The 19,087-nt window shown below is 39.7% G+C and overlaps 1 protein-coding gene across 4 annotated transcripts in view; it reads right to left on the minus strand.

The window, feature by feature from the left end:
* IST1 (IST1 factor associated with ESCRT-III) overlaps positions 1-19,087 on the minus strand; it is a 39,323-nt gene that overhangs the window by 6,541 nt on the left and 13,695 nt on the right. The window contains exons 2-4 of one of the 4 annotated variants that reach the window (XM_019978960.2): positions 8,542-8,644; positions 7,957-8,137; positions 6,579-6,666 (exon numbers count right to left, since the gene is read on the minus strand). In XM_019978960.2, the coding sequence (XP_019834519.1) occupies positions 6,579-6,666; positions 7,957-8,137; positions 8,542-8,629 (357 nt within the window). In that variant the 5' untranslated portion in view covers positions 8,630-8,644. Of the gene's footprint in view, positions 1-183; positions 1,821-6,072; positions 6,296-6,578; positions 6,667-7,956; positions 8,190-8,541; positions 8,645-19,087 lie in introns of those variants that run through there. The other 3 variants (XM_019978962.2, XM_070770853.1, XM_019978963.2) reach the window with 3 other exon arrangements.

Raw genomic sequence — 19,087 nt, forward strand, 5'->3', positions numbered from 1 at the left:
ATCAAGGGCAAACACACTTCTACTCAGGATTTCCAAAAGACTGGACCTGCAAAGCCTTAAAAGGTACATATTAATTCATTTAGTTATTGTTTATTCATCCATCCACTGAACTGCACAGCAGAGACCAGAAATATCTACTGGAACAGGAGAATTAAATGAAAGTCTTCCCCAAGAGAATGATACCTTTGGCTTCCTTCTTGCCCATGCTCTCAAAAATGCAGCTAACTAGCTTATACCTTCCATGTAGAAGATAGGAAAATTTCTCTCTGAGGAAAATAACCAACCCACGGAAAGGAAACTAGTTCCTGACAGTCTCGAGGCCCTTGAGAAATGGCTTAAATTATCTAACAATGAATTGGTGCCGGAAGTATCATGCTCCCTGATTTCAAGCTATGCTAAAAAAGCACAGTCATCAAAACACTATGTACTGGCACATGCACGTGCGCACACACACAAAGAAAACAAAGAGATCAATGGAACAGAATGGAGAGTTCAAGAATGAACCCAGAGTTACATGGGCAATTCATTTACAACAAAGGAGGCAAGAACATGAAAAAGATAGCCTTTTCAATAAACGATACTGGGAAAACTGGACTACTCTCTCAACCCATACACAAATGAATTCAAGATGGATTAAAGACTTAAACATAAGATGTGAAACCATAAAACTTCTAGGAAAAAATATGGGAGTATTTTTTCTGACACTGGTCTTAGTAATATTCTTTTGGGTTATGTCTCAGGCACAAGAAACAAAAGCAACAATATACAAATGATACTATATCCTACTAAAAAGCTTTTGTACAGTGAAAGTAACTATCAACAAAATAAAAAGGCTACATCTACTGGTGGGAGAAGGTATTCACAATGTATCTGATAAGGGGTCATTATCCAAAATACACAAAGAACTCATACAACTCAACACCAAAAAACAATCCAATTAGAAAAGTGGCAGATAGACATTTTTCCAAAGACACCTACAGATGGCCAACAGGCACATGAAAAGACGCTCAAAATCACTAATCAAGGAAATGCAAATCAAAACCACAATGAGATATCCCCTTACACCTCTCAGAAGGGCTATCAAAAAAAAACAACAATTAAGTGTTGGTGGTGATGTGGAGAAAAAGGAACACTCATACACTGTTGGTGGGAATGTAAATTGGTGTGGCCACTATGGAGATCAGTATGGAGATTCCTCAAAAGATTAAAAATAGAACTAATATCTGATCCAATAATTCCAATCCTGGGTACTTATCCAAAGTAAATGAAAACACTAATTAGAAAAGACATATCCACACCTATTCTCAATGCAGAATTATTTACAACAGCCAAGATATGGAATCAAACCAAGTGACCATCAATAGATGAATAAAGATGCGGTATATATATGCAATGGAATATTACTCACCCACTTAAAAAAAAAAATGAAATCTTGCAATTTGCAACAACATGGATGGACCTGTAGGGTATTATGCTAAGTGAAGTAAGTCAGAGAAATACAATATCATATGATCTTCCTTATATGTGAAATTCTAAAAAACAAATGAACAAACAAAACAGAAACAGTTATAGATAAAGTGGTTACAAGAGGGGAGCAGGAAGAGGAAATAGAGGGATTAAGAGATACAAAGTTCCATTTGCAAAACAAATGAGTCATGAGCAGGAAATGTACAGTTTTGAGAATATCAGATCAGATCAGATCAGTCCAGTCGCTCAGTCGTGTCCGACTCTTTGCGACCCCGTGAATCACAGCACACCAGGCCTCCCTGTCCATCACCAACTCCCGGAATTCACTGAGACTCACGTCCATCAAGTCAGTGATGCCATCCAGCCATCTCATCCTCTGTTGTTCCCTCTTCCTCCTGCCCCCAATCCCTCCCAGCATCAGAGTCTTTTCCAATGAGTCAACTCTTCGCATGAGGTGGCCAAAGTACTGGAGTTTCAGCTTTAGCATCATTCCTTCCAAAGAAATCCCAGGGCTGATCTCCTTCAGAATGGACTGGTTGGATCTCCTTGCAGTCCAAGGGACTCTCAAGAGTCTTCTCCAACACCATAGTTCAAAAGCATCAATTCTTTGGCGCTCAGCCTTCTTCACAGTCCAACTCTCACATCCATACATGACCACAGGAAAAACCATAGCCTTGACTAGATGAACCTTTGTTGGCAAAGTAATGTCTCTGCTTTTGAATATGCTATCTAGGTTGGTCATAACTTTCCTTCCAAGGAGTAAGCGTCTTTTAATTTCATGGCTGCAGTCACCATCTGTAGTGATTTTGGAGCCCAGAAAAATAAAGTCTGACACTGTTTCCACATCTATTTCCCATGAAGTGGTGGGACCGGATGCCATGATCTTCGTTTTCTGAATGTTGAGCTTTAAGCCAACTTTTTCACTCTCCACTTTCACTTTCATCAAGAGGCTTTTCAGTTCCTCTTCACTTTCTGCCATAAGGGTGGTGTCATCTGCATATCTGAGGTTATTGATATTTCTCCCGGCAGTCTTGATTCCAGCTTGTGTTTCTTCCAGTCCAGCGTTTCTCATGATGTACTCTGCATATAAGTTAAATAAACAGGGTGACAATATACAGCCTTGACAAACTCCTTTTCCTATTTGGAACCAGTCTGTTGTTCCATGTCCAGTTCTAACTGTTGCTTCCTGACCTGCGTACAAATTTCTCAAGAGGCAGATCAGGTGGTCTGGTATTCCCATCTCTTTCAGAATTTTCCACAGTTTATTGTGATCCACACAGTCAAAGGCTTTGCATAGTCAATAAAGCAGAAATAGATGTTTTTCTGGAACTCTCTTGCTTTTTCCATGATCCAGAGGATGTTGGCAATTTGATCTCTGGTTCCTCTGCCTTTTCTAAAACCAGCTTGAACATCAGGAAGTTCACGGTTCACATATTGCTGAAGCCTGGCTTGGAGAATGTTGAGCATTACTTTACTAGCGTGTGAGATGAGTGTAATTGTGCAGTAGTTTGAGTATTCTTTGGCATTGCCTTTCTTTGGGATTGGAATGAAAATTGACCTTTTCCAGTCCTGTGGCCACTGCTGAGTTTTCCAAATTTGCTGGCATATTGAGTGCAACACTTTCAAAGCATCATCTTTCAGGATTTGGAATAGCTCAACTAGAATTCCATCACCTCCACTAGCTTTGTTCGTAGTGATGCTTTCTAAGGCCCACTTGACTTCACATTTCAGGATGTCTGGCTCTAGGTCAGTGATCATACCATTGTGATTATCTGAGTCGTGAAGATCTTTTTTGTACAGTTCTTCTGTGTATTCTTGCCATCTCTTCTTAATATCTTCAATAACTAATCTGTTTGTATGGTGACATATCATAACTGGAATTATCATGATCGTTCTGAAATGTATAGAAAAATCACTAAATTGTGTAACAGGAACAACACAGTGCTGTAGGTCAATTACACTTAAAAAAGAAACACACAAACATGCAACAAACTCATAAAAAAAGAGATCAGATTTGTGATTACAGATGAGAAGGGGAAATTGATGAAGGCAGTCAAAAGGTACTACAAACTTTCAGTTGTAAGAAGGCCAACAAATACATGAAAAGATGCTCAACATCACTAATTATTAGAGAAATGCAAATGAAAACTACAGTAAGGTATCACCTTACCATGGTCAGAATAGCCATCATGAAAAAAAAAAAATCCACCAACAATAAATGTTGGAGAGGGTGTGGAGAAAAGGGAACCCTCTTACACTGCTGGTGGCAGCGTAAATTAATACAACTACTTATGGAAAACAATATGGAGGGTCCTTAAAGAACTAAAACAGAATTACCCTTTGACCCAGCAATCCCATTACTGAGCATAAACCCAGAGGAAACCATAATTCAAACAGATACATGTACCCAATGTTCACAGCAGTATATTTACAATAGCCAGGACATGGAAGCAACCTAATTGTCCATGAATTTTGGAATGGATAAAGAAGATGTGGTATACAGATAAAATGGAATACCACTCAGCCATAAAACGAATGAAGTTGAGTCATTTGCAGAGATATGGATGGACTTAGAGTGTCATACAGATGAAGTCAGTCAGAAAGAGAAAAACAAATATCATATATTAAGCACATATGTAGAATCTAGAAAAATGGTATTGATGATCTTATTTGCAAAGAAGAACAGACACAGAGGTAGAGAACAAATATATGGCCACCAAGGAGGAAAGGGCAGGGGACGGGAGGAACTGAGACACTGGGATTGATACTCTATACAGAACAGATAACTACTGAGAACATACTGTGCAGCACAGGGAGCTCTACTTAATGCACTGTGGTGACCTGAACAGGAAGGAACTCCAAAGGAGGGGGGCGGGGGCAGGATATATGTAGACATATGGCTGACTCATTTTGCTGTATAGTAGAAACAAACAACATTGTAAAGCAACTATACTCCAATAAAAATTAATTTTAAAATGATAAATAAGGACTAGAGATGCAGTGATAAACATAATTAACACTGCTGTATGTTATACATGAAACTGTTGGGAGTAAATTATAAAGAGTTCACGTTACAAAACTTTTTTTCTATTTCTTTAATTTTGTATCTAGGCTTCAACAGTACATGAACTGAGAACTTTCAGATATATAAGCTGAATTTAGAAAAGGCAGAGGAACCAGAAATCAAACTTTCAACATCTGCTGGATCACAGAAAAAGCAAGAGAATTCCAGAAAAACATTTACTTCTGCTTCATTGACTATATCCAAGCTTTTGACTGTGTGGATCACAACAAACCAGAAAATTCATAAAGAGATGGGAATATCAGACCATCTTACCTGCCTCCTGAGAAACCCATATGCAGGTCAATAAGCCCCATTAGAGCTAAACACGGAACAACGAACTGGTTCAAAATTGGGAAAGGAGTATGTCAAGGGTGTATACTGTCACCCTGCTTGTTTAACTGATATGCAGTGAAATAAGCATATCATGCATTATGCATATCATGCGAAATGCCCAAATGGATGAGATGCTTGATCCTTGGAAGAAAAGCTATGACAAACCTAGACAGCGTATTAAAAAGCAGAGACATCACTTTGCTGACAAAGGTCTGTACAGTCAAAGCTATGGTTTTTCCAGTAGTCATGTACAGATGTGACAGCTGGACCATAAAGAAGGCTGAGCACCAAAGAACTGATGCTTTTGAACTGTGGTCCTGCAGAAGACTCTTCAGTCCCTAGGGCAGTAAGGAGATCAAACCAGTCAATTGTAAAGGAAATCAGTCCTGAGTATTCACTGGAAAGACTGATGCTGAAGCTTAAGCTCCAATACTTTGGCCACCTGATGCAAAGAACTGACTCACTGGAAAAGACCCCAATGCTGGGAATGACTGAAGGCAGAAGAAGCGGGTGACAGAGGATGAGATGGTTGGATGGCATCACCGACTCAATAGACGTGAGTTTCAGCAAACTCCAGGAGATATTGAAGGACAGGGAAGCCTGGTGTGCTGCAGTCCACTGGGTCACAGAGTCAGACATGACTAGCGTCTAAACAACAATATGAGATGATGGATGTTTACCAAAATTATTGTGATAATCATTTCATGACATAAGTCAAATCATTATGCTGTACATCTTAAATTTATACAGTGCTGTATTGTCAATTATATCCCATTAAAACATGAAGGAAAAAAAAAGAAGACAAAAAAATTGGCATCTGGCATTAAGACCCACCTAAGCACACAAGAGGTTCCAATCCATTTTCAGTACCTCAATCTTTAATAAACAGCCAAACCTTTCAGAAAAGCCTCTACTATAAAAACAGTTTAAATCTAAGAAATAGAAGTAAACAAACATTAGAGAAACAAGAAAAGTTTATGAAAGACTATAATATTCCTAGAGTTAGAAGACAGTGAAGCCATGAAACAACAATAACAAAAAAAAAATAGACTATTTAAAAAAATAGATATTCAGAGACTTAAAAAGACTCTTAAATATACAGAGGACAAGGAAATTTTATAAGATAGGTGGGAGATAAGACTGAGACAATATCCAAGTGAATAACTGGCAAAGACGTAGAAAATAGGTGAAAATGACTGAATTTGTACCTGAGCAGTCAGTACCATATCCATGTTGTGGCAGGTAATTTTTCAGTTAATGTCTGTCTCTTCCGCCAGACTCTAAGCTACAAGAGTAAGGCTGGTGTCACAGTTTACTCACCACTGCACTCTCAGTAGCCATGTAATGCACAACATTGACTCAATAAATATTTCTGGAATAAATGAATGAAACAAAACATCTGTTCCCTTAATATTACTGCAACTTTACTGACTTACAGTTGTTTAAAAACATACTTAAATGACATTACAATAAAAGTAATTTAAGAAAAAACATAGGTTATATGTAACTTTGCCTCTTAGAAAAACTACTGAAGTTTGGAAAACACTGTGCTACTCTATGAACAGTTCCATTCTATGAACCATTTCACAAAGCCTTTTTCAAAGGCAGCATGAGAAGGGTACAAAATAACCTGGCCAAGTAAGCAGAAGTGACATATATAAACCAACGTAACAACAGGAAAAACTACTGCATCACTGAAACTGGTTGTACTCACAATTTTCAGCTCTGCCACTTCTGACTGGAGTCGAGGAGCAGCCCAAATCAATGTAGACACAGATTCAGCCAGACCAGAATCTAACTCCCTAATTAAGGTGGGGGGGGGGGGGGGGGAGGGGGAAATCAGTAAAATTTAATATTCTTTCAAACAAACAAAACCCCATCTGTATCACATACTTGATAACCTCCTCTAAGGCGATCTCACAAATCTCACTGAAAGTGAAAAGTGAAAGTGAAGTTGCTCAGTTGTGTCCGACTCATTGCGACCCCATGGATCGTAGCCTACCAGGCTTCTCCATCCATGGGATTTTCCAGGCAAGAATACTGGAGTGGGTTGCCATTGCCTTCTCCAGATCTTCCCAACCCAGGGATTAAACCCGGGTCTCCTGCATTGTAGGCAGAATCTTTACCGTATGAACCACAAATCTCACTGGATCCTCACAATAACTCTAGGCTTATAGACATTTCTGTCATCCAATTTTGGGGGAAAATCTCAAACCAAGAAACCAGCACATGGTCACAAAGTCAGCAAATGGTTGAGCCAAGGCTCAAATTCAGGCCTCTTGATTTCAGATTCCACATTTTCAATAGTTGTCTACACTGAGATCAGGCCTTCAAGTGAGCAGGAGGAAAAACATCATTGGGTACATGAAGTGGTAGTCCCTGAGTGCTAGCTCCCCACACACAGGAAGAGGCCAGTAACACTCCTTTCTCAAATTCCAGAGGTGATTTGATTTAATCTTCAAATCAAAATACCTTACTTCATTATAGTTCTACAAAATGAAAAAGATCTAGAGGTCTACTGAATAACACTGTGCCTACAGTTAAATAGTACTGTACTGAGTGCTTAAAAATGTTTAAGAACTGACTTCCCTGGTGGTCCAGTGGTTGAGAATCTACCTGCCAATGCAGGGGATACAGGTTTGATCTCTGGTCCTGGAATATTTCACAAGCCACGGAGCAACCAAGCCCGTGTGCCACAACTACTAAGCACACGAGCTCTCGAGGCCATGCTCGAGAAGCCCCCACAAAGAGAAACCGGAGCACCGCAACTAGAGGGCAGCCCCGCATGCCACAACTAGACAAAGCCCATGCACAGCAACAAAGACCCAAAGCTGCTAAAAATAAATTTAAAAAAAAAAAAAAAATTTTTTTTAAACAGTTTAAGGCAGATCTTATGTTATCAAAAAAAAGGGATACAAGGAAATTTTTGGAGATGACAACTGCTTTTTTAACTTAAGATGACGTGTACAGGTATATATATATGCCTATGCCCAAACTCATCAAATTGTATACTTGCACACACTAAATACGTGAATTTTCTTCCGAAATCAACTACACCTTGATGAAGGAAAAAAATGGACAAAACAGCTTACTTCATAGACTGGATGAGGCCAAATCGAGCCAGCAGCAGGTCACAGTACAGTTCCAGGATCTCCATGGCCTCCACAAGGTAGTCTTCTCGAATAATGTGCTCCACTCGGATTCGAGCTCTTTCATCTTTCCCAGCAGCCAGATAGTCAGCAATCTCTTTCCTTGCTTTCTGGGCCAATTCCGCTAAAGCACAAATCCCATTCCAGTCACACAGCAGTAGTACATGGGCCCTGGCCTGCAGGCAGACATCCACCCCAAAAGAAAAAAGTCGGTGTTTCTACTATATCCTAGCTCACTCTTCCTTAGCAAACTTAGTCTCATCTCATCTATTCTAGAATTTATAGAATAGAATAGAATAGTGTTTGTGTAGTCATTTATCTATTCCATAGAAAGAGTATGTCCCTTTCCCTGTTACAAAGTGACTCAGTCTAACTAGTCACAAAAGACAGCAGAAATGTACCCAAAACTTAGAGGATATGGGATCCCTAAGACTTCAGACTGCTAGCCTGAAAGAGCCAATAATAGGGTGCTAGGACTCAACGATGTATTCTAGAAAAAAAAATGTAAGGCAAGCATGCACTACTCACTTTTTTTTTTCTCCAACAGTTTAAGACGGTTTATGACTAATCTCAAATTGACTCGTAAACGCTCAGCTTTAAATCCAGAGCCCAGCATGCTGTGTTGTTCCTCCTGGGAAAAGATAAGAAGCATGGTGATTACTTTCAAGTCAAAATTAGTTCAGGAATTAAGACCAGTAAGATAGTGAATTATTTCACATTATAAACCAGAGTAATTTTTAAATTCAGATAAATAACATCATGTGACTCACATTTTTTAAAGGTCATTTGGCTGTTGTGTGGAGAACTGATTGGGGGAGGATAATAATGGAAGTTAAGAGGACCAAGGACAAGGCTATTAGAGCAGTCCAAACAAAAGATGAAAGCAGCTTAGGATGGGATAGTCAGCAGTAATGGTAGAAGTGATTGCACTGAGATGTTTTGAACACAGAGATGAAAGAACTTGGTGATGGATGAAATGAGTATCTAATCTATGTACTGGCATAGGAGTAAGGTGATAAAAAAACAAGCAGGAAGGCCTCCTGCTGCTGCTAAGTCGCTTCAGTCGTGTCCAACTCTGCAACCCCAGAGACAGCAGCCCACCAGGCTTCCCTGTCCCTGGGATTCTTCAGGCAAGAACACTGGAGTGGGTTGCCATTTCCTTCTCCAATCAATGCATGAAAGTGAAAAGTGAAAGTGAACTCGCTCAGTCGTGTCCGACTCCTAGCGACCCCATGGACTGCAGCCTACCAGGCTCCTCTGCCCATGGGATTTTCCAGGCAAGTACTGGAGCGGGGTGCCACTGCCTTCTCCAGGAAGGCCTCCTACTCTCCCATAAAACACAAAGGTAGTGATAAGAAGAGATTATCAAATTTATATCCAAATTCAAAAATATTACCACCTTAAGTCCTCAAATCCTCCTAAGTCTTAACCTTTAGAAAAAGCTACAGCCAAAGATCACAGAAATATCATTAATATCGACTCACGAAGAAATATACAAAGGGGTAAAAAGCTAAAAAAAAAAACAAAAAAAAAACTATGTATTAATATAAAATTCAACAACAAGGATAAACAATAGGATCCTATTGTGCAGCACAAAGAACTAAATTCAGTATCCTATGATAAACCATAATGGAAAAGAATTTTAAAAAAAGAAAGTATATGTACAAGAATCACATTGCTGTACAGCAGAAACTGACACTGTAAATCAACTATACTTCAGTTAAAATTAAGAACAAAAACCAAAATAAAATAAATTCGACAACAGAAGGCTATTATTTACCAAGACTTTTGCTGAACAGATGATTTACAGTCAATAAAACCACTCCTGTATCACCCATAAGACTTTAGGGTATAACACTGTGCATTGACCACTATGCATTCTCTATCAGCACTATTTCTTCTATTAATTAGGGACACATGAACTTCAAAACGTAACATCCAAACAAAAAGTGAAGAGCAAAAGTGTTAGTCACTCGGTCCAGACCAACTCTGTGACCCTTTGGACTGTACCCCACCAGACTATTCAGTCCATGGGATTCTCTAGACAAGAATACTGGAGTCGGTTGCCAAGCCCTACACTAGAGCATCTTCCTGACTTAGGAATCAAACCCGAATCTCCTGTGTCTGCTGCATTGGCAGGCAGGTTCTTTACCCACTGAGCCATCAGTCAATCCCAACATCCAAACAAATGTTAGGTCTAACACCGTAGGAGGGGTGCAATCAAAATAAAATAAAATCCCATAGCCACCAGGTGGGTGACCCACAGACTGCAGAACAATAACACCAAAGAAGTTCTGAGCCCCACATCATGCTTCCCAGCCTGGAGAATTCCCAGGGAATCTGGCATTGAGGGCCAGTGCGATTTGATTATAGGACTTCCAAAGGACTGGGGGAAACAGAGACTCCAGTCTTGGAGGACACAAACAGAATTTTGCACACAGCAAGACCCAGAGGAGAGGGGCAGTGACCACACAGGAGACTGAACCAAAACTAACTGCTAGTGGAGGAGGGCCTCCTGTGGAGATGTGGGTCAGCAGGGGCTGACCACAGGGATAGGGGCACGGGGAGGTCCCCCTTGGTGTAAACCCTTTCATAGCTAAAGAGATAGGAATAATAGACCAGCTTACCTGCCTCCTAAGAAACCTGTATCCAGGTCAAGAAGTTACTGTTAGAATCAGACATGGAACAATGGAATGGTTCCAAACTGGGAAAGGAATACATCAAGGCTGTATATTGTCACTAGGCTTATTTAACTCATATGCAGAGTACATCACGCGAAATGCCGGAAGAAACATCAATAACCTCAGAGACGCAGATGACACCACCCTTATGGCAGAAAGCAAAGAGGAATTAAAGAACCTCCTGATGAAGGTCAAAGAGGAGAGTGAAAAAGCCGGCTTAAAACTCAACATTCAAAAAACAAAGATCGTGGCATCTGGTCCCATCACTTCATGGCAAAAAGATGTGGAAACAATGGAAACAGTGACAGACTATTTCTCTCTTTTCTTGGGCTCCAAAATCACTGTAGACAGTGACTGAAGCCATGAAATTAAAAGACACTTGCTCCTTGGAAGAAAAGCTATGACAAATCTAGACAGCCTATTAAAAAGCACAGACATTACTCTGCCGACAAAGATCTGTCTAGTCAAAGCTACAGTTGGACTATAAAGAAAACTGAGTGTCGAAGAACTGATGCTCTGGAACTGAAGAGTTGAAGAAGACTCTTGAGAGTCCTTTGGACAGCAAGAACTTCAAACCAGTCAATCCTAAAGGAAATCACTCCTGAATATTCATTGGAAGGACTGATGCTGAAACTGAAGTTCCAATACTTTGGTCACCTGATGCAAAGAGCCTCCTCTTTGGACGCTGATGCTGGGAAAGATTAAAGGCAGAAGGGGATGACAGAGGACAAGATGGTTGGATGGCATCACCGACTCAATGCACATGAGTTTGAACAAGCTCTGGGAGATGGTAAAGGACAGGGAAGCCTGGCGTGCTGCAGTCCAGGAAGTCGCAAAGAGTTGGACAACAACAACTGAACAATGACAGAACCCACTGACCTGCAGGCCAAACAACTACAAAGGAGGGAAGGAACCCTACCCATCAGCAGATAATTGGATTAAAGCTTTATTGGGCAAGACCTACTTTTCCCATAGCCAGTCCCGCCCTCTTGAAGCCTCATCAATCAGAGGGCAGATAGAATAAGCACAGTATCCCCTCTCCTGCCTCCTCCCCCTTCTTCTTTCAACCTGGCTTCCTTTCCTCCCTTTGAAATCTTTGATGTTAGTACTTGGATCTGAAGTTCTGTGTCTCTACAGGAGAGACTGTATTCTTGTATTTAAGGGCTTCCCTGGTGGCGCAGAGGTTAAAGCATCTGCCTGCAATATGGGAGACCTGGGTTCGATCCCTGGGTCGGGAAGATCCCCTGGAGAAGGAAATGGCAACCCACTCCAGTATCCTTGCCTGGAGAATCCCATGGACGGAGGAGTTTGGTGGTCTACAGTCCACAGGTCACAAAGAGTCGGACACGACTGAGTGACTTCACTTTCACTTTCACAGTGGCTAAAACAAAAACTATATTACAGAATGTTAATCACGATGAAAAAGCAGAAAGGTATATCCCAGATGAAGGGACAAGATAAAATCCCAGAAAAACCACGAAATGAAGTGGAGATAGGCAAACCTTCCAGAAAAAGAATTCAGAATAATGACAGTGAAGATGATCCAGGATCTTGGGAAAAGAATAAAGGCAAAGATTGAGAAGATGTAAGAAATATTTACCAAAGATGTACAAGAACTAAAGAACAAACAGATGAATAATACACTAGAAGGAATCAACAGCAGAATAACTGAGTCGGAAGAACGGATAAATGACCTGGAGGACAGAATGATGGAAATCACTGCCATAGAACAATACAGAAAAAAGAATGAAAAGAAATGAAGACAGCCTAAGAGGCCTCTGGGACAACGTTAAACACACCAGCATTCGCGTTAAACAGGTCCCAGAAGGACACAAGAGGGAGAAAGGACCTGAGAAAATATTAGGAGAGATAACAGCTGAAAACTTCCTGAACATTGGAAAGGAAATAGTCAAGTCCAAGAAACACAGAGAGTCCCAGGAAGGATAAACCTAACAAACACACCAAGACACACAGTATTCAAACTGACAAAAATTAAAGACAGAGATAAAATATTAAAAGCAACAAGGGAAAAATGACAAATAACATACAAGGGAATTCCCTTCAGGCTATCAAGTTGATTTCTCAACAAACTCTACAAACCAGAGGGAATTAGATGATATATTTAAAGTGATGAAAGGGAAAAAAGCTACAACCAAGAATACTCTACCCAGCAAGACTCTCCGTATTTGATGGAGAATTCAAAAGCTTTCCAGACAGCAAAAGTTAAGAGAATCCAGCACCACTAGCTTTACAACATATGTTAAAGGAACTTCTCTAGGCAGGAAACACAAGAGAAGGAAAAGACCTACAGAAAATAAACCCAAAACAATTAAGAAATAAGACCATGTATATTGATAATCACTTTAAATGTAGATAATCACCTTAAATGTAAATAGATTAAATGCACCAACCAAAAGACAGAGGCTGACTGGGTGAATGAAAACATGTGCATGTATGCACTTCACTTACCACACACATCACTCTGCCTGATCCCCCCCCAAAATTGTATGTAATTATTTTATATTGTTAAGACAAACAAAGGTTTGTCTAGTCAAGGCTATGGTTTTTCCTGTGGTCATGTATGGATGTGAGAGTTGGACTGTGAAGAAGGCTGAGCGCTGAAAAATTGATGCTTTTGAACTGTGGTGTTGGAGAAGACTCTTGAGAGTCCCTTGGACTGCAAGGAGATCCAACCAGTCCATCCTGAAGGAGATCAGCCCTGGGATTTCTTTGGAAGGAATGATACTAAAGCTGAAACTCCAGTACTTTGGCCACCTCATGAGAAGAGTTGACTCATTGGAAAAGACTCTGATGCTAGGAGGGATTGGGGGCAGGAGTAAAAGGGGACGACAGAGGATGAGATGGCTGGATGGCATCACTGACTCGATGGACTGAGTCTCAGTGAATTCTGGGAGTTGGTGATGGACAGGGAGGCCTGGTGTGCTGCGATTCATGGGGTCGCAAAGAGTCAGACACGACTGAGTGACTGATCTGATCTGATTTTATATTGTTAAAGTTAATCATGTTCCCATTATGGCTTGCAATTGTAATTATCTTTTATTTTTTGTCTGGCTATTGATTGTGAAAACTGATAAACATCTTTTACTATTGTGATTATGTAACTATTACTCACTTAATACTATTTTATCAAGATTGGTTAACAGAAAAATAATATATCACCAAAACTAGGATCTAACAGAAAAATCTATAATCACTTTTTAAAATCCAGACACGTATCAAAATTATCTTGAAATTTTTGAAAAATACAAATGCTCAGGTATTGCTTTTTTTCTTCAGAGCTCCAGATATGTTTCTAATGAGCAGTTATGTTTTAAAACAACTGGTATATGATTATCTTTTATTGAGTTTGTTTCACTTTTTCTACTTCATATTCAGTGCTTCCATTTCATTTAGTTTATGTTCTCCAATTTCTCCATCTTTTTTTTGATGTTCTTTCTCAAGCCTTTATCAAGTGAAGCTTGATAAGAAAGGTTCACCAAAGACCTACAAGCACTAAAGAACAGAGATGAATAGAAAAGCTTTTGTATACATATACATATGTATAATATATATATTAGATAGAATACTTATGAATTTTTGCCTAACTAAAAATTACGATGTTCTGATTCTACCTGTTTGAGTTAGCAGGAATAGAATGCTAGATTTTTAATTTTAAAAGTTATGCTATGCAAAAAGCAACAAAGGTTTACTGTACAGCATAGGGAACTATACTCAATATCTTATAAAATCCTATTATGAAAAACAATTTCAAATATAATATATGTGTATTTGTGTAACCAAATCACCTTGCTGTGTACCTGAAACACTGTGTACCTGAAACAACTATACTTCAATAAATATACATCTTTAAAGATGGGGGGAAAAAGCTAGGTCTAACAAAGTAACCAAAGGACAAATCAAAAAAGATGCCCAATGTAAGGACGAACATTAGGAATGGTATGTCCGCCTGTATATAAACCAATACCCACTATCTTCCTTTTGTGAAACTGCCCTTCAGAATCCTTCATCCTTCACTGAATTCAAGCTCTAGTTTACAATGGTAAATATCTGGGATCCATTATACTAAATTATGTTCAATCCATTTAACAAATATTACTGATTATGACAGACAATGGCTAGATGCTGGAGATTAAAACAAACAAACAAAAAAATCCTTGTGATCAGAGAACCTTACATTCTACCGGAAAAAACAGCTAAGAAAATCTGGCAACTACAATACTATTTGCTAAGAACTTTACCTCTACAGGAGTTGTCAACTGAAAATGATTTTGCCTACAGTCATTTGGCTATGAATGAAGACTTTTGGGTTGTTATGATTGGAGAAGATGCTATTAGCATATACAGTAGGCATCTAGAGATGCTAACATCCTACAGTGAACAGGACCATGCCTCTGCCCCAGACAAAAAAAAAAAAATCTAGCCCAAAATGTCAAGTGTCACGATTAAGAAACCCACTCTACAGAAAAGACATGTAACCTACTCAGGGATGTTAAAGAATTCTTTCTACGGAGAAGGAAAAGCCTAAGCCAAGTCCTGAAGGACAAACAAAATTCATAAAGTAAAAACACGGTGTGACTGTCTCGGGCAGAGGGAGTGATGCATCTAAAATCCAGGTACCAGAGAGAACAAGAAGTTTTATGAGAAACACAAGTTCAGTACAGTTGAAGTATGACATTAATTACAGTTTATGCCACCTGCCTCATAATCCTAAACTGAAAACATCAATTCAAAACTTAGAAGATGTCAGGTGCTGCCTAGATCAATACGGTATCCTTGTTCTGAAGGCATTCATAACCAGAGATAGATGGGAAGCAGAAAGACAGGCAGAAAAAAAGTAACTAGGGCTGTCATTTACTCTACCAGGGACTTGCCCAAGATCAGCCAGCAACTAAGTGGTTAAGAGTTCAGAATAGAATCTAAGTGCATCTGAATTCAAAATCTAAATAAACAATTGTGATAGGGATAGAAGATAGTTACACAAGTAGTTGTAGAAGTCCCAGTAGGGGACTATAAATAGAGAAGGAAACTTAAGAACCTTTGGGAGGCCACTGTAAGTTAAAAAAAGCTATTGGAACAGTGTTCAATGAAGCAGGCTTGTTTAATTATAAAACCATAAACAAAACCACAAGATATGCCCCAGGCCATTGTTGTTCAGTTACTCAGTCGTGTCTGACTGTTTGCAACCCCATGGACTGCAGCACACCAGGCTTCCCTGTCCTTCACCATCTCCAGGAGCTTTCTCAAACTCATGTCCATTGAGTTAGTGACGCCATCCAACCACCTCTTCCTCTGTTATCCCCTTCTCCTCCTGCCTTCAACCTTTCCCAGCATCAGGGTCTCTTCTAATAAGCTGGCTCTTTGCATCAGGTGGCCAAACTATTAGAGCTGCAGCATCAGTCCTTCCAATAAATATTCAGGGTTGACTGCCTTTAGGACTGACTGATTTGCTCGCCCTGCTGTCCAAGGGACTCTCAAGTCTTCTCCAACACCATAGTTCGAAAGCATCAATTCTTCAGTGAAGATGACGACATAAGAAGTAGACAGCTGATCCAAGATCTGGATCTGATTCATACAATTTTTCATTACATTTTCTTCCTGGTTTTTGGACTCTTACACATGAACCAAATGTCTCTGTATCATGGGCATGATCTTATGCAAATTTTATAAATCAATCATACTGTTGGGTTGTGGTCAATTACCTATATCCAGTTTACCTTGGTGGGTTTCTCCCCTCCAAGGCTCTGACTGGCTAACTCTTAAAAAGTTTATTTTAGAAGAAAGGAATTATAGCTCTGTCTGGGCTACTACTGATAATCATTAGATAAGACCAACTCATTTGGCCAAATAAACATATTTATTCTGACCCTGGCCATAAATATGAATTTTCCCTTAAGGTTACTCAAGCTCAATAAGAACAACAGGCTAAATCCTAGTCAAAAAAAGAGAAAAAGTAAACTCTAGACTATTAAGAAAGATGCTTCCTCAGTTATGGGATGGGTTTATCTGGCTAATACCAGGCTATGGTCGTTTATCCTAAAGGCTACCCTTATGCTGAGAACAATTAATCATACCAAAGATAATCAACCTAATAGCACTAGAAAATTAGGCTGTCTTATGAAAACTGCCAATATACCATTTCTCGTAAAAGACAGAGATTGATATGGAACAGATTGGGTTAGAAGACCAGAAATACACTGGTTGGCACCTAACAGAACTAAATGGCTTTGTGGGTCCAATCTATGACCCTGGCTTCCACCAGACTGGCTAGGAAGGTATACTTTAGGATTCCCCTGGTTCAAGGCCACTTATGTACAAACTTAGATATGACTCCAGCAAATTTACCATCAATACGAACTTGATGGACCAAGAGATCTCTATTTCACTGGTATGATCACTTAGCAGCTATTTTTCCACCTTCCGTAGGAGTGGAGAATGTTATTTCTCACATTGAAGCCTTACCAAAATTCACTCAAAGGGCATTAAATGATTAATGCAACCAGGCTATTAGCCCACGAAATTGAGGTCTCTGTGATAAGAAAAGCTGTCTTACAAAATCATATGGCCCTTACTATCCTTACAGCATCTCAAGGGGCACCTGTGCTATAATTCAAACTGAATGTTGTTTATATACCAGATGAATCCTCTAATGGGTGCTGTTTTAGGAAGATGATTTGGTTCTGAAAGCTCATGGCTTAAATCCCTATCTGAAACTTTAATCACGTTATTAACTGTTATTACTTGTAACGTGTTTATAAGATTGCAGTCTTCTGTACTATATGATGCACAATCAGGCCTTCATCCAAATTAATGATAATGGAACATCTTGAAGAAATAGATCACATTTATAACACAGAATAATTGCAATAGTGTGATTCTAGGTATGGGAAGAGGCAACAAGGGAAATAACTCCTGGATCCTATATACAGAGACTCTTTTTTTATGTATAAATGGGCCTAAGTCCATTGATTAGGAAATTAACACCTGGAGTGACATATCAACGAAGATGTTTTCCCTGACCTGGGATGAGCCTCCCAGCACCATGGGACGAAAAAAAAAAAAAAGGTCATGAAATGTCTCCCAAATATGGTCAAATTTATCACCATGGGGTTCAATTCAGTTGAGTCGCTTAGTCATGTCCGACTCTGCCAACTCCATGGACTGCAACATGCCAGGCCTCCCTGTCCATCACCAACTCCCGAAGTTTACTCAAACTCATGTCCATTGAGTCGGTGATGCCATCCAACCATCTCATCTTCTGTCATCCCCTTCTCCTCCCACCTTCAATCATTCCCAGCAACAGGATCTTTTCCAATGAGTCAGCTCTTCACATCAGGTAGCCAAAGTATTGGAGTTTCAGCTTCAGCATCAGTCCTTCCAATGAATATTCAGGACTGATTTCCAAACCAGGATTGACTGGTTTGATCTCCTTGCGTCCAAGGGACTCTCAAGAGTATTCTCCAACACCATAGTTCAAAACTATCAATTCTTCAGCACTCAGTTTTTTTTATGGTCCAGCTTTCACATCTGTACATGACTACTGGAAAAACCATAGCTTTGACTAGATGGACCTTTGTCGGCAAAGTAATGTCTCTGCTTTTTAATATGCTGTCTAGTTGGTCATAGCTTTTCTTCCAAGGAGTAGGCATCTTTTAATTTCATGGCTGCAGTCACCATCTGCAGTGACTTTGGAGCCCAAGAAAATAAAGTCTGTCACTGTTTCCATTGTTTCCCCATCTATTTGCAATGAAGTGATGGGACCAGATGCCATGATCTTAGTTTTCTGAATGTTGAGCTTTAAGCCAACTTTTTCACTCTCCTCTTTCACTTTCATCAACAGTCTCTTTAGTTCTGCCTCGCTTTCTGCCATAAGGGTGGTATCATTGGCACATCTGAAGTTATTGATATTTCTCCCGGCAATCTTGATTCCAGCTTGTGCTTCCTCCAGCCCAGTGTTTCTCATGATGTACTCTGCATATAAGTTAAATAAGCACGGTGACAATACACAGCCTTGACGTGTATCAGCCTTTCCCGATTTGGAACCAGTCTGTTGTTTCGTGTCCAGTTCTAACTGTTGCTTCCTGACCTGCATACAGATTTCTCAAGAGGCAGTTCAGGTGGTCTAGTATTCTCCTCTCTTTCAGAATTTTCCACAGTTGGTTGTGGTCCACACAGTCAAAGGCTTTGGCACAGTCAATAAAGCAAAAGTAGATGTTTTTCTGGAACTCTCTTGCTTTTTCCATGATCCAGTGGATGCTGACAATTTGATCTCTGATTCCTCTGCCTTTTCTAAATACAGCTTGAACATCTGGAAGTTCATGGTTCACATACTGTTGAAGCCTGGCTTGGAGAATTTTGAGCATTACTTTACTAGC

The sequence above is a fragment of the Bos indicus genome, chromosome 18 (genome assembly GCF_029378745.1).
Source record: "Bos indicus isolate NIAB-ARS_2022 breed Sahiwal x Tharparkar chromosome 18, NIAB-ARS_B.indTharparkar_mat_pri_1.0, whole genome shotgun sequence".
NCBI lineage: Eukaryota > Metazoa > Chordata > Mammalia > Artiodactyla > Bovidae > Bos > Bos indicus.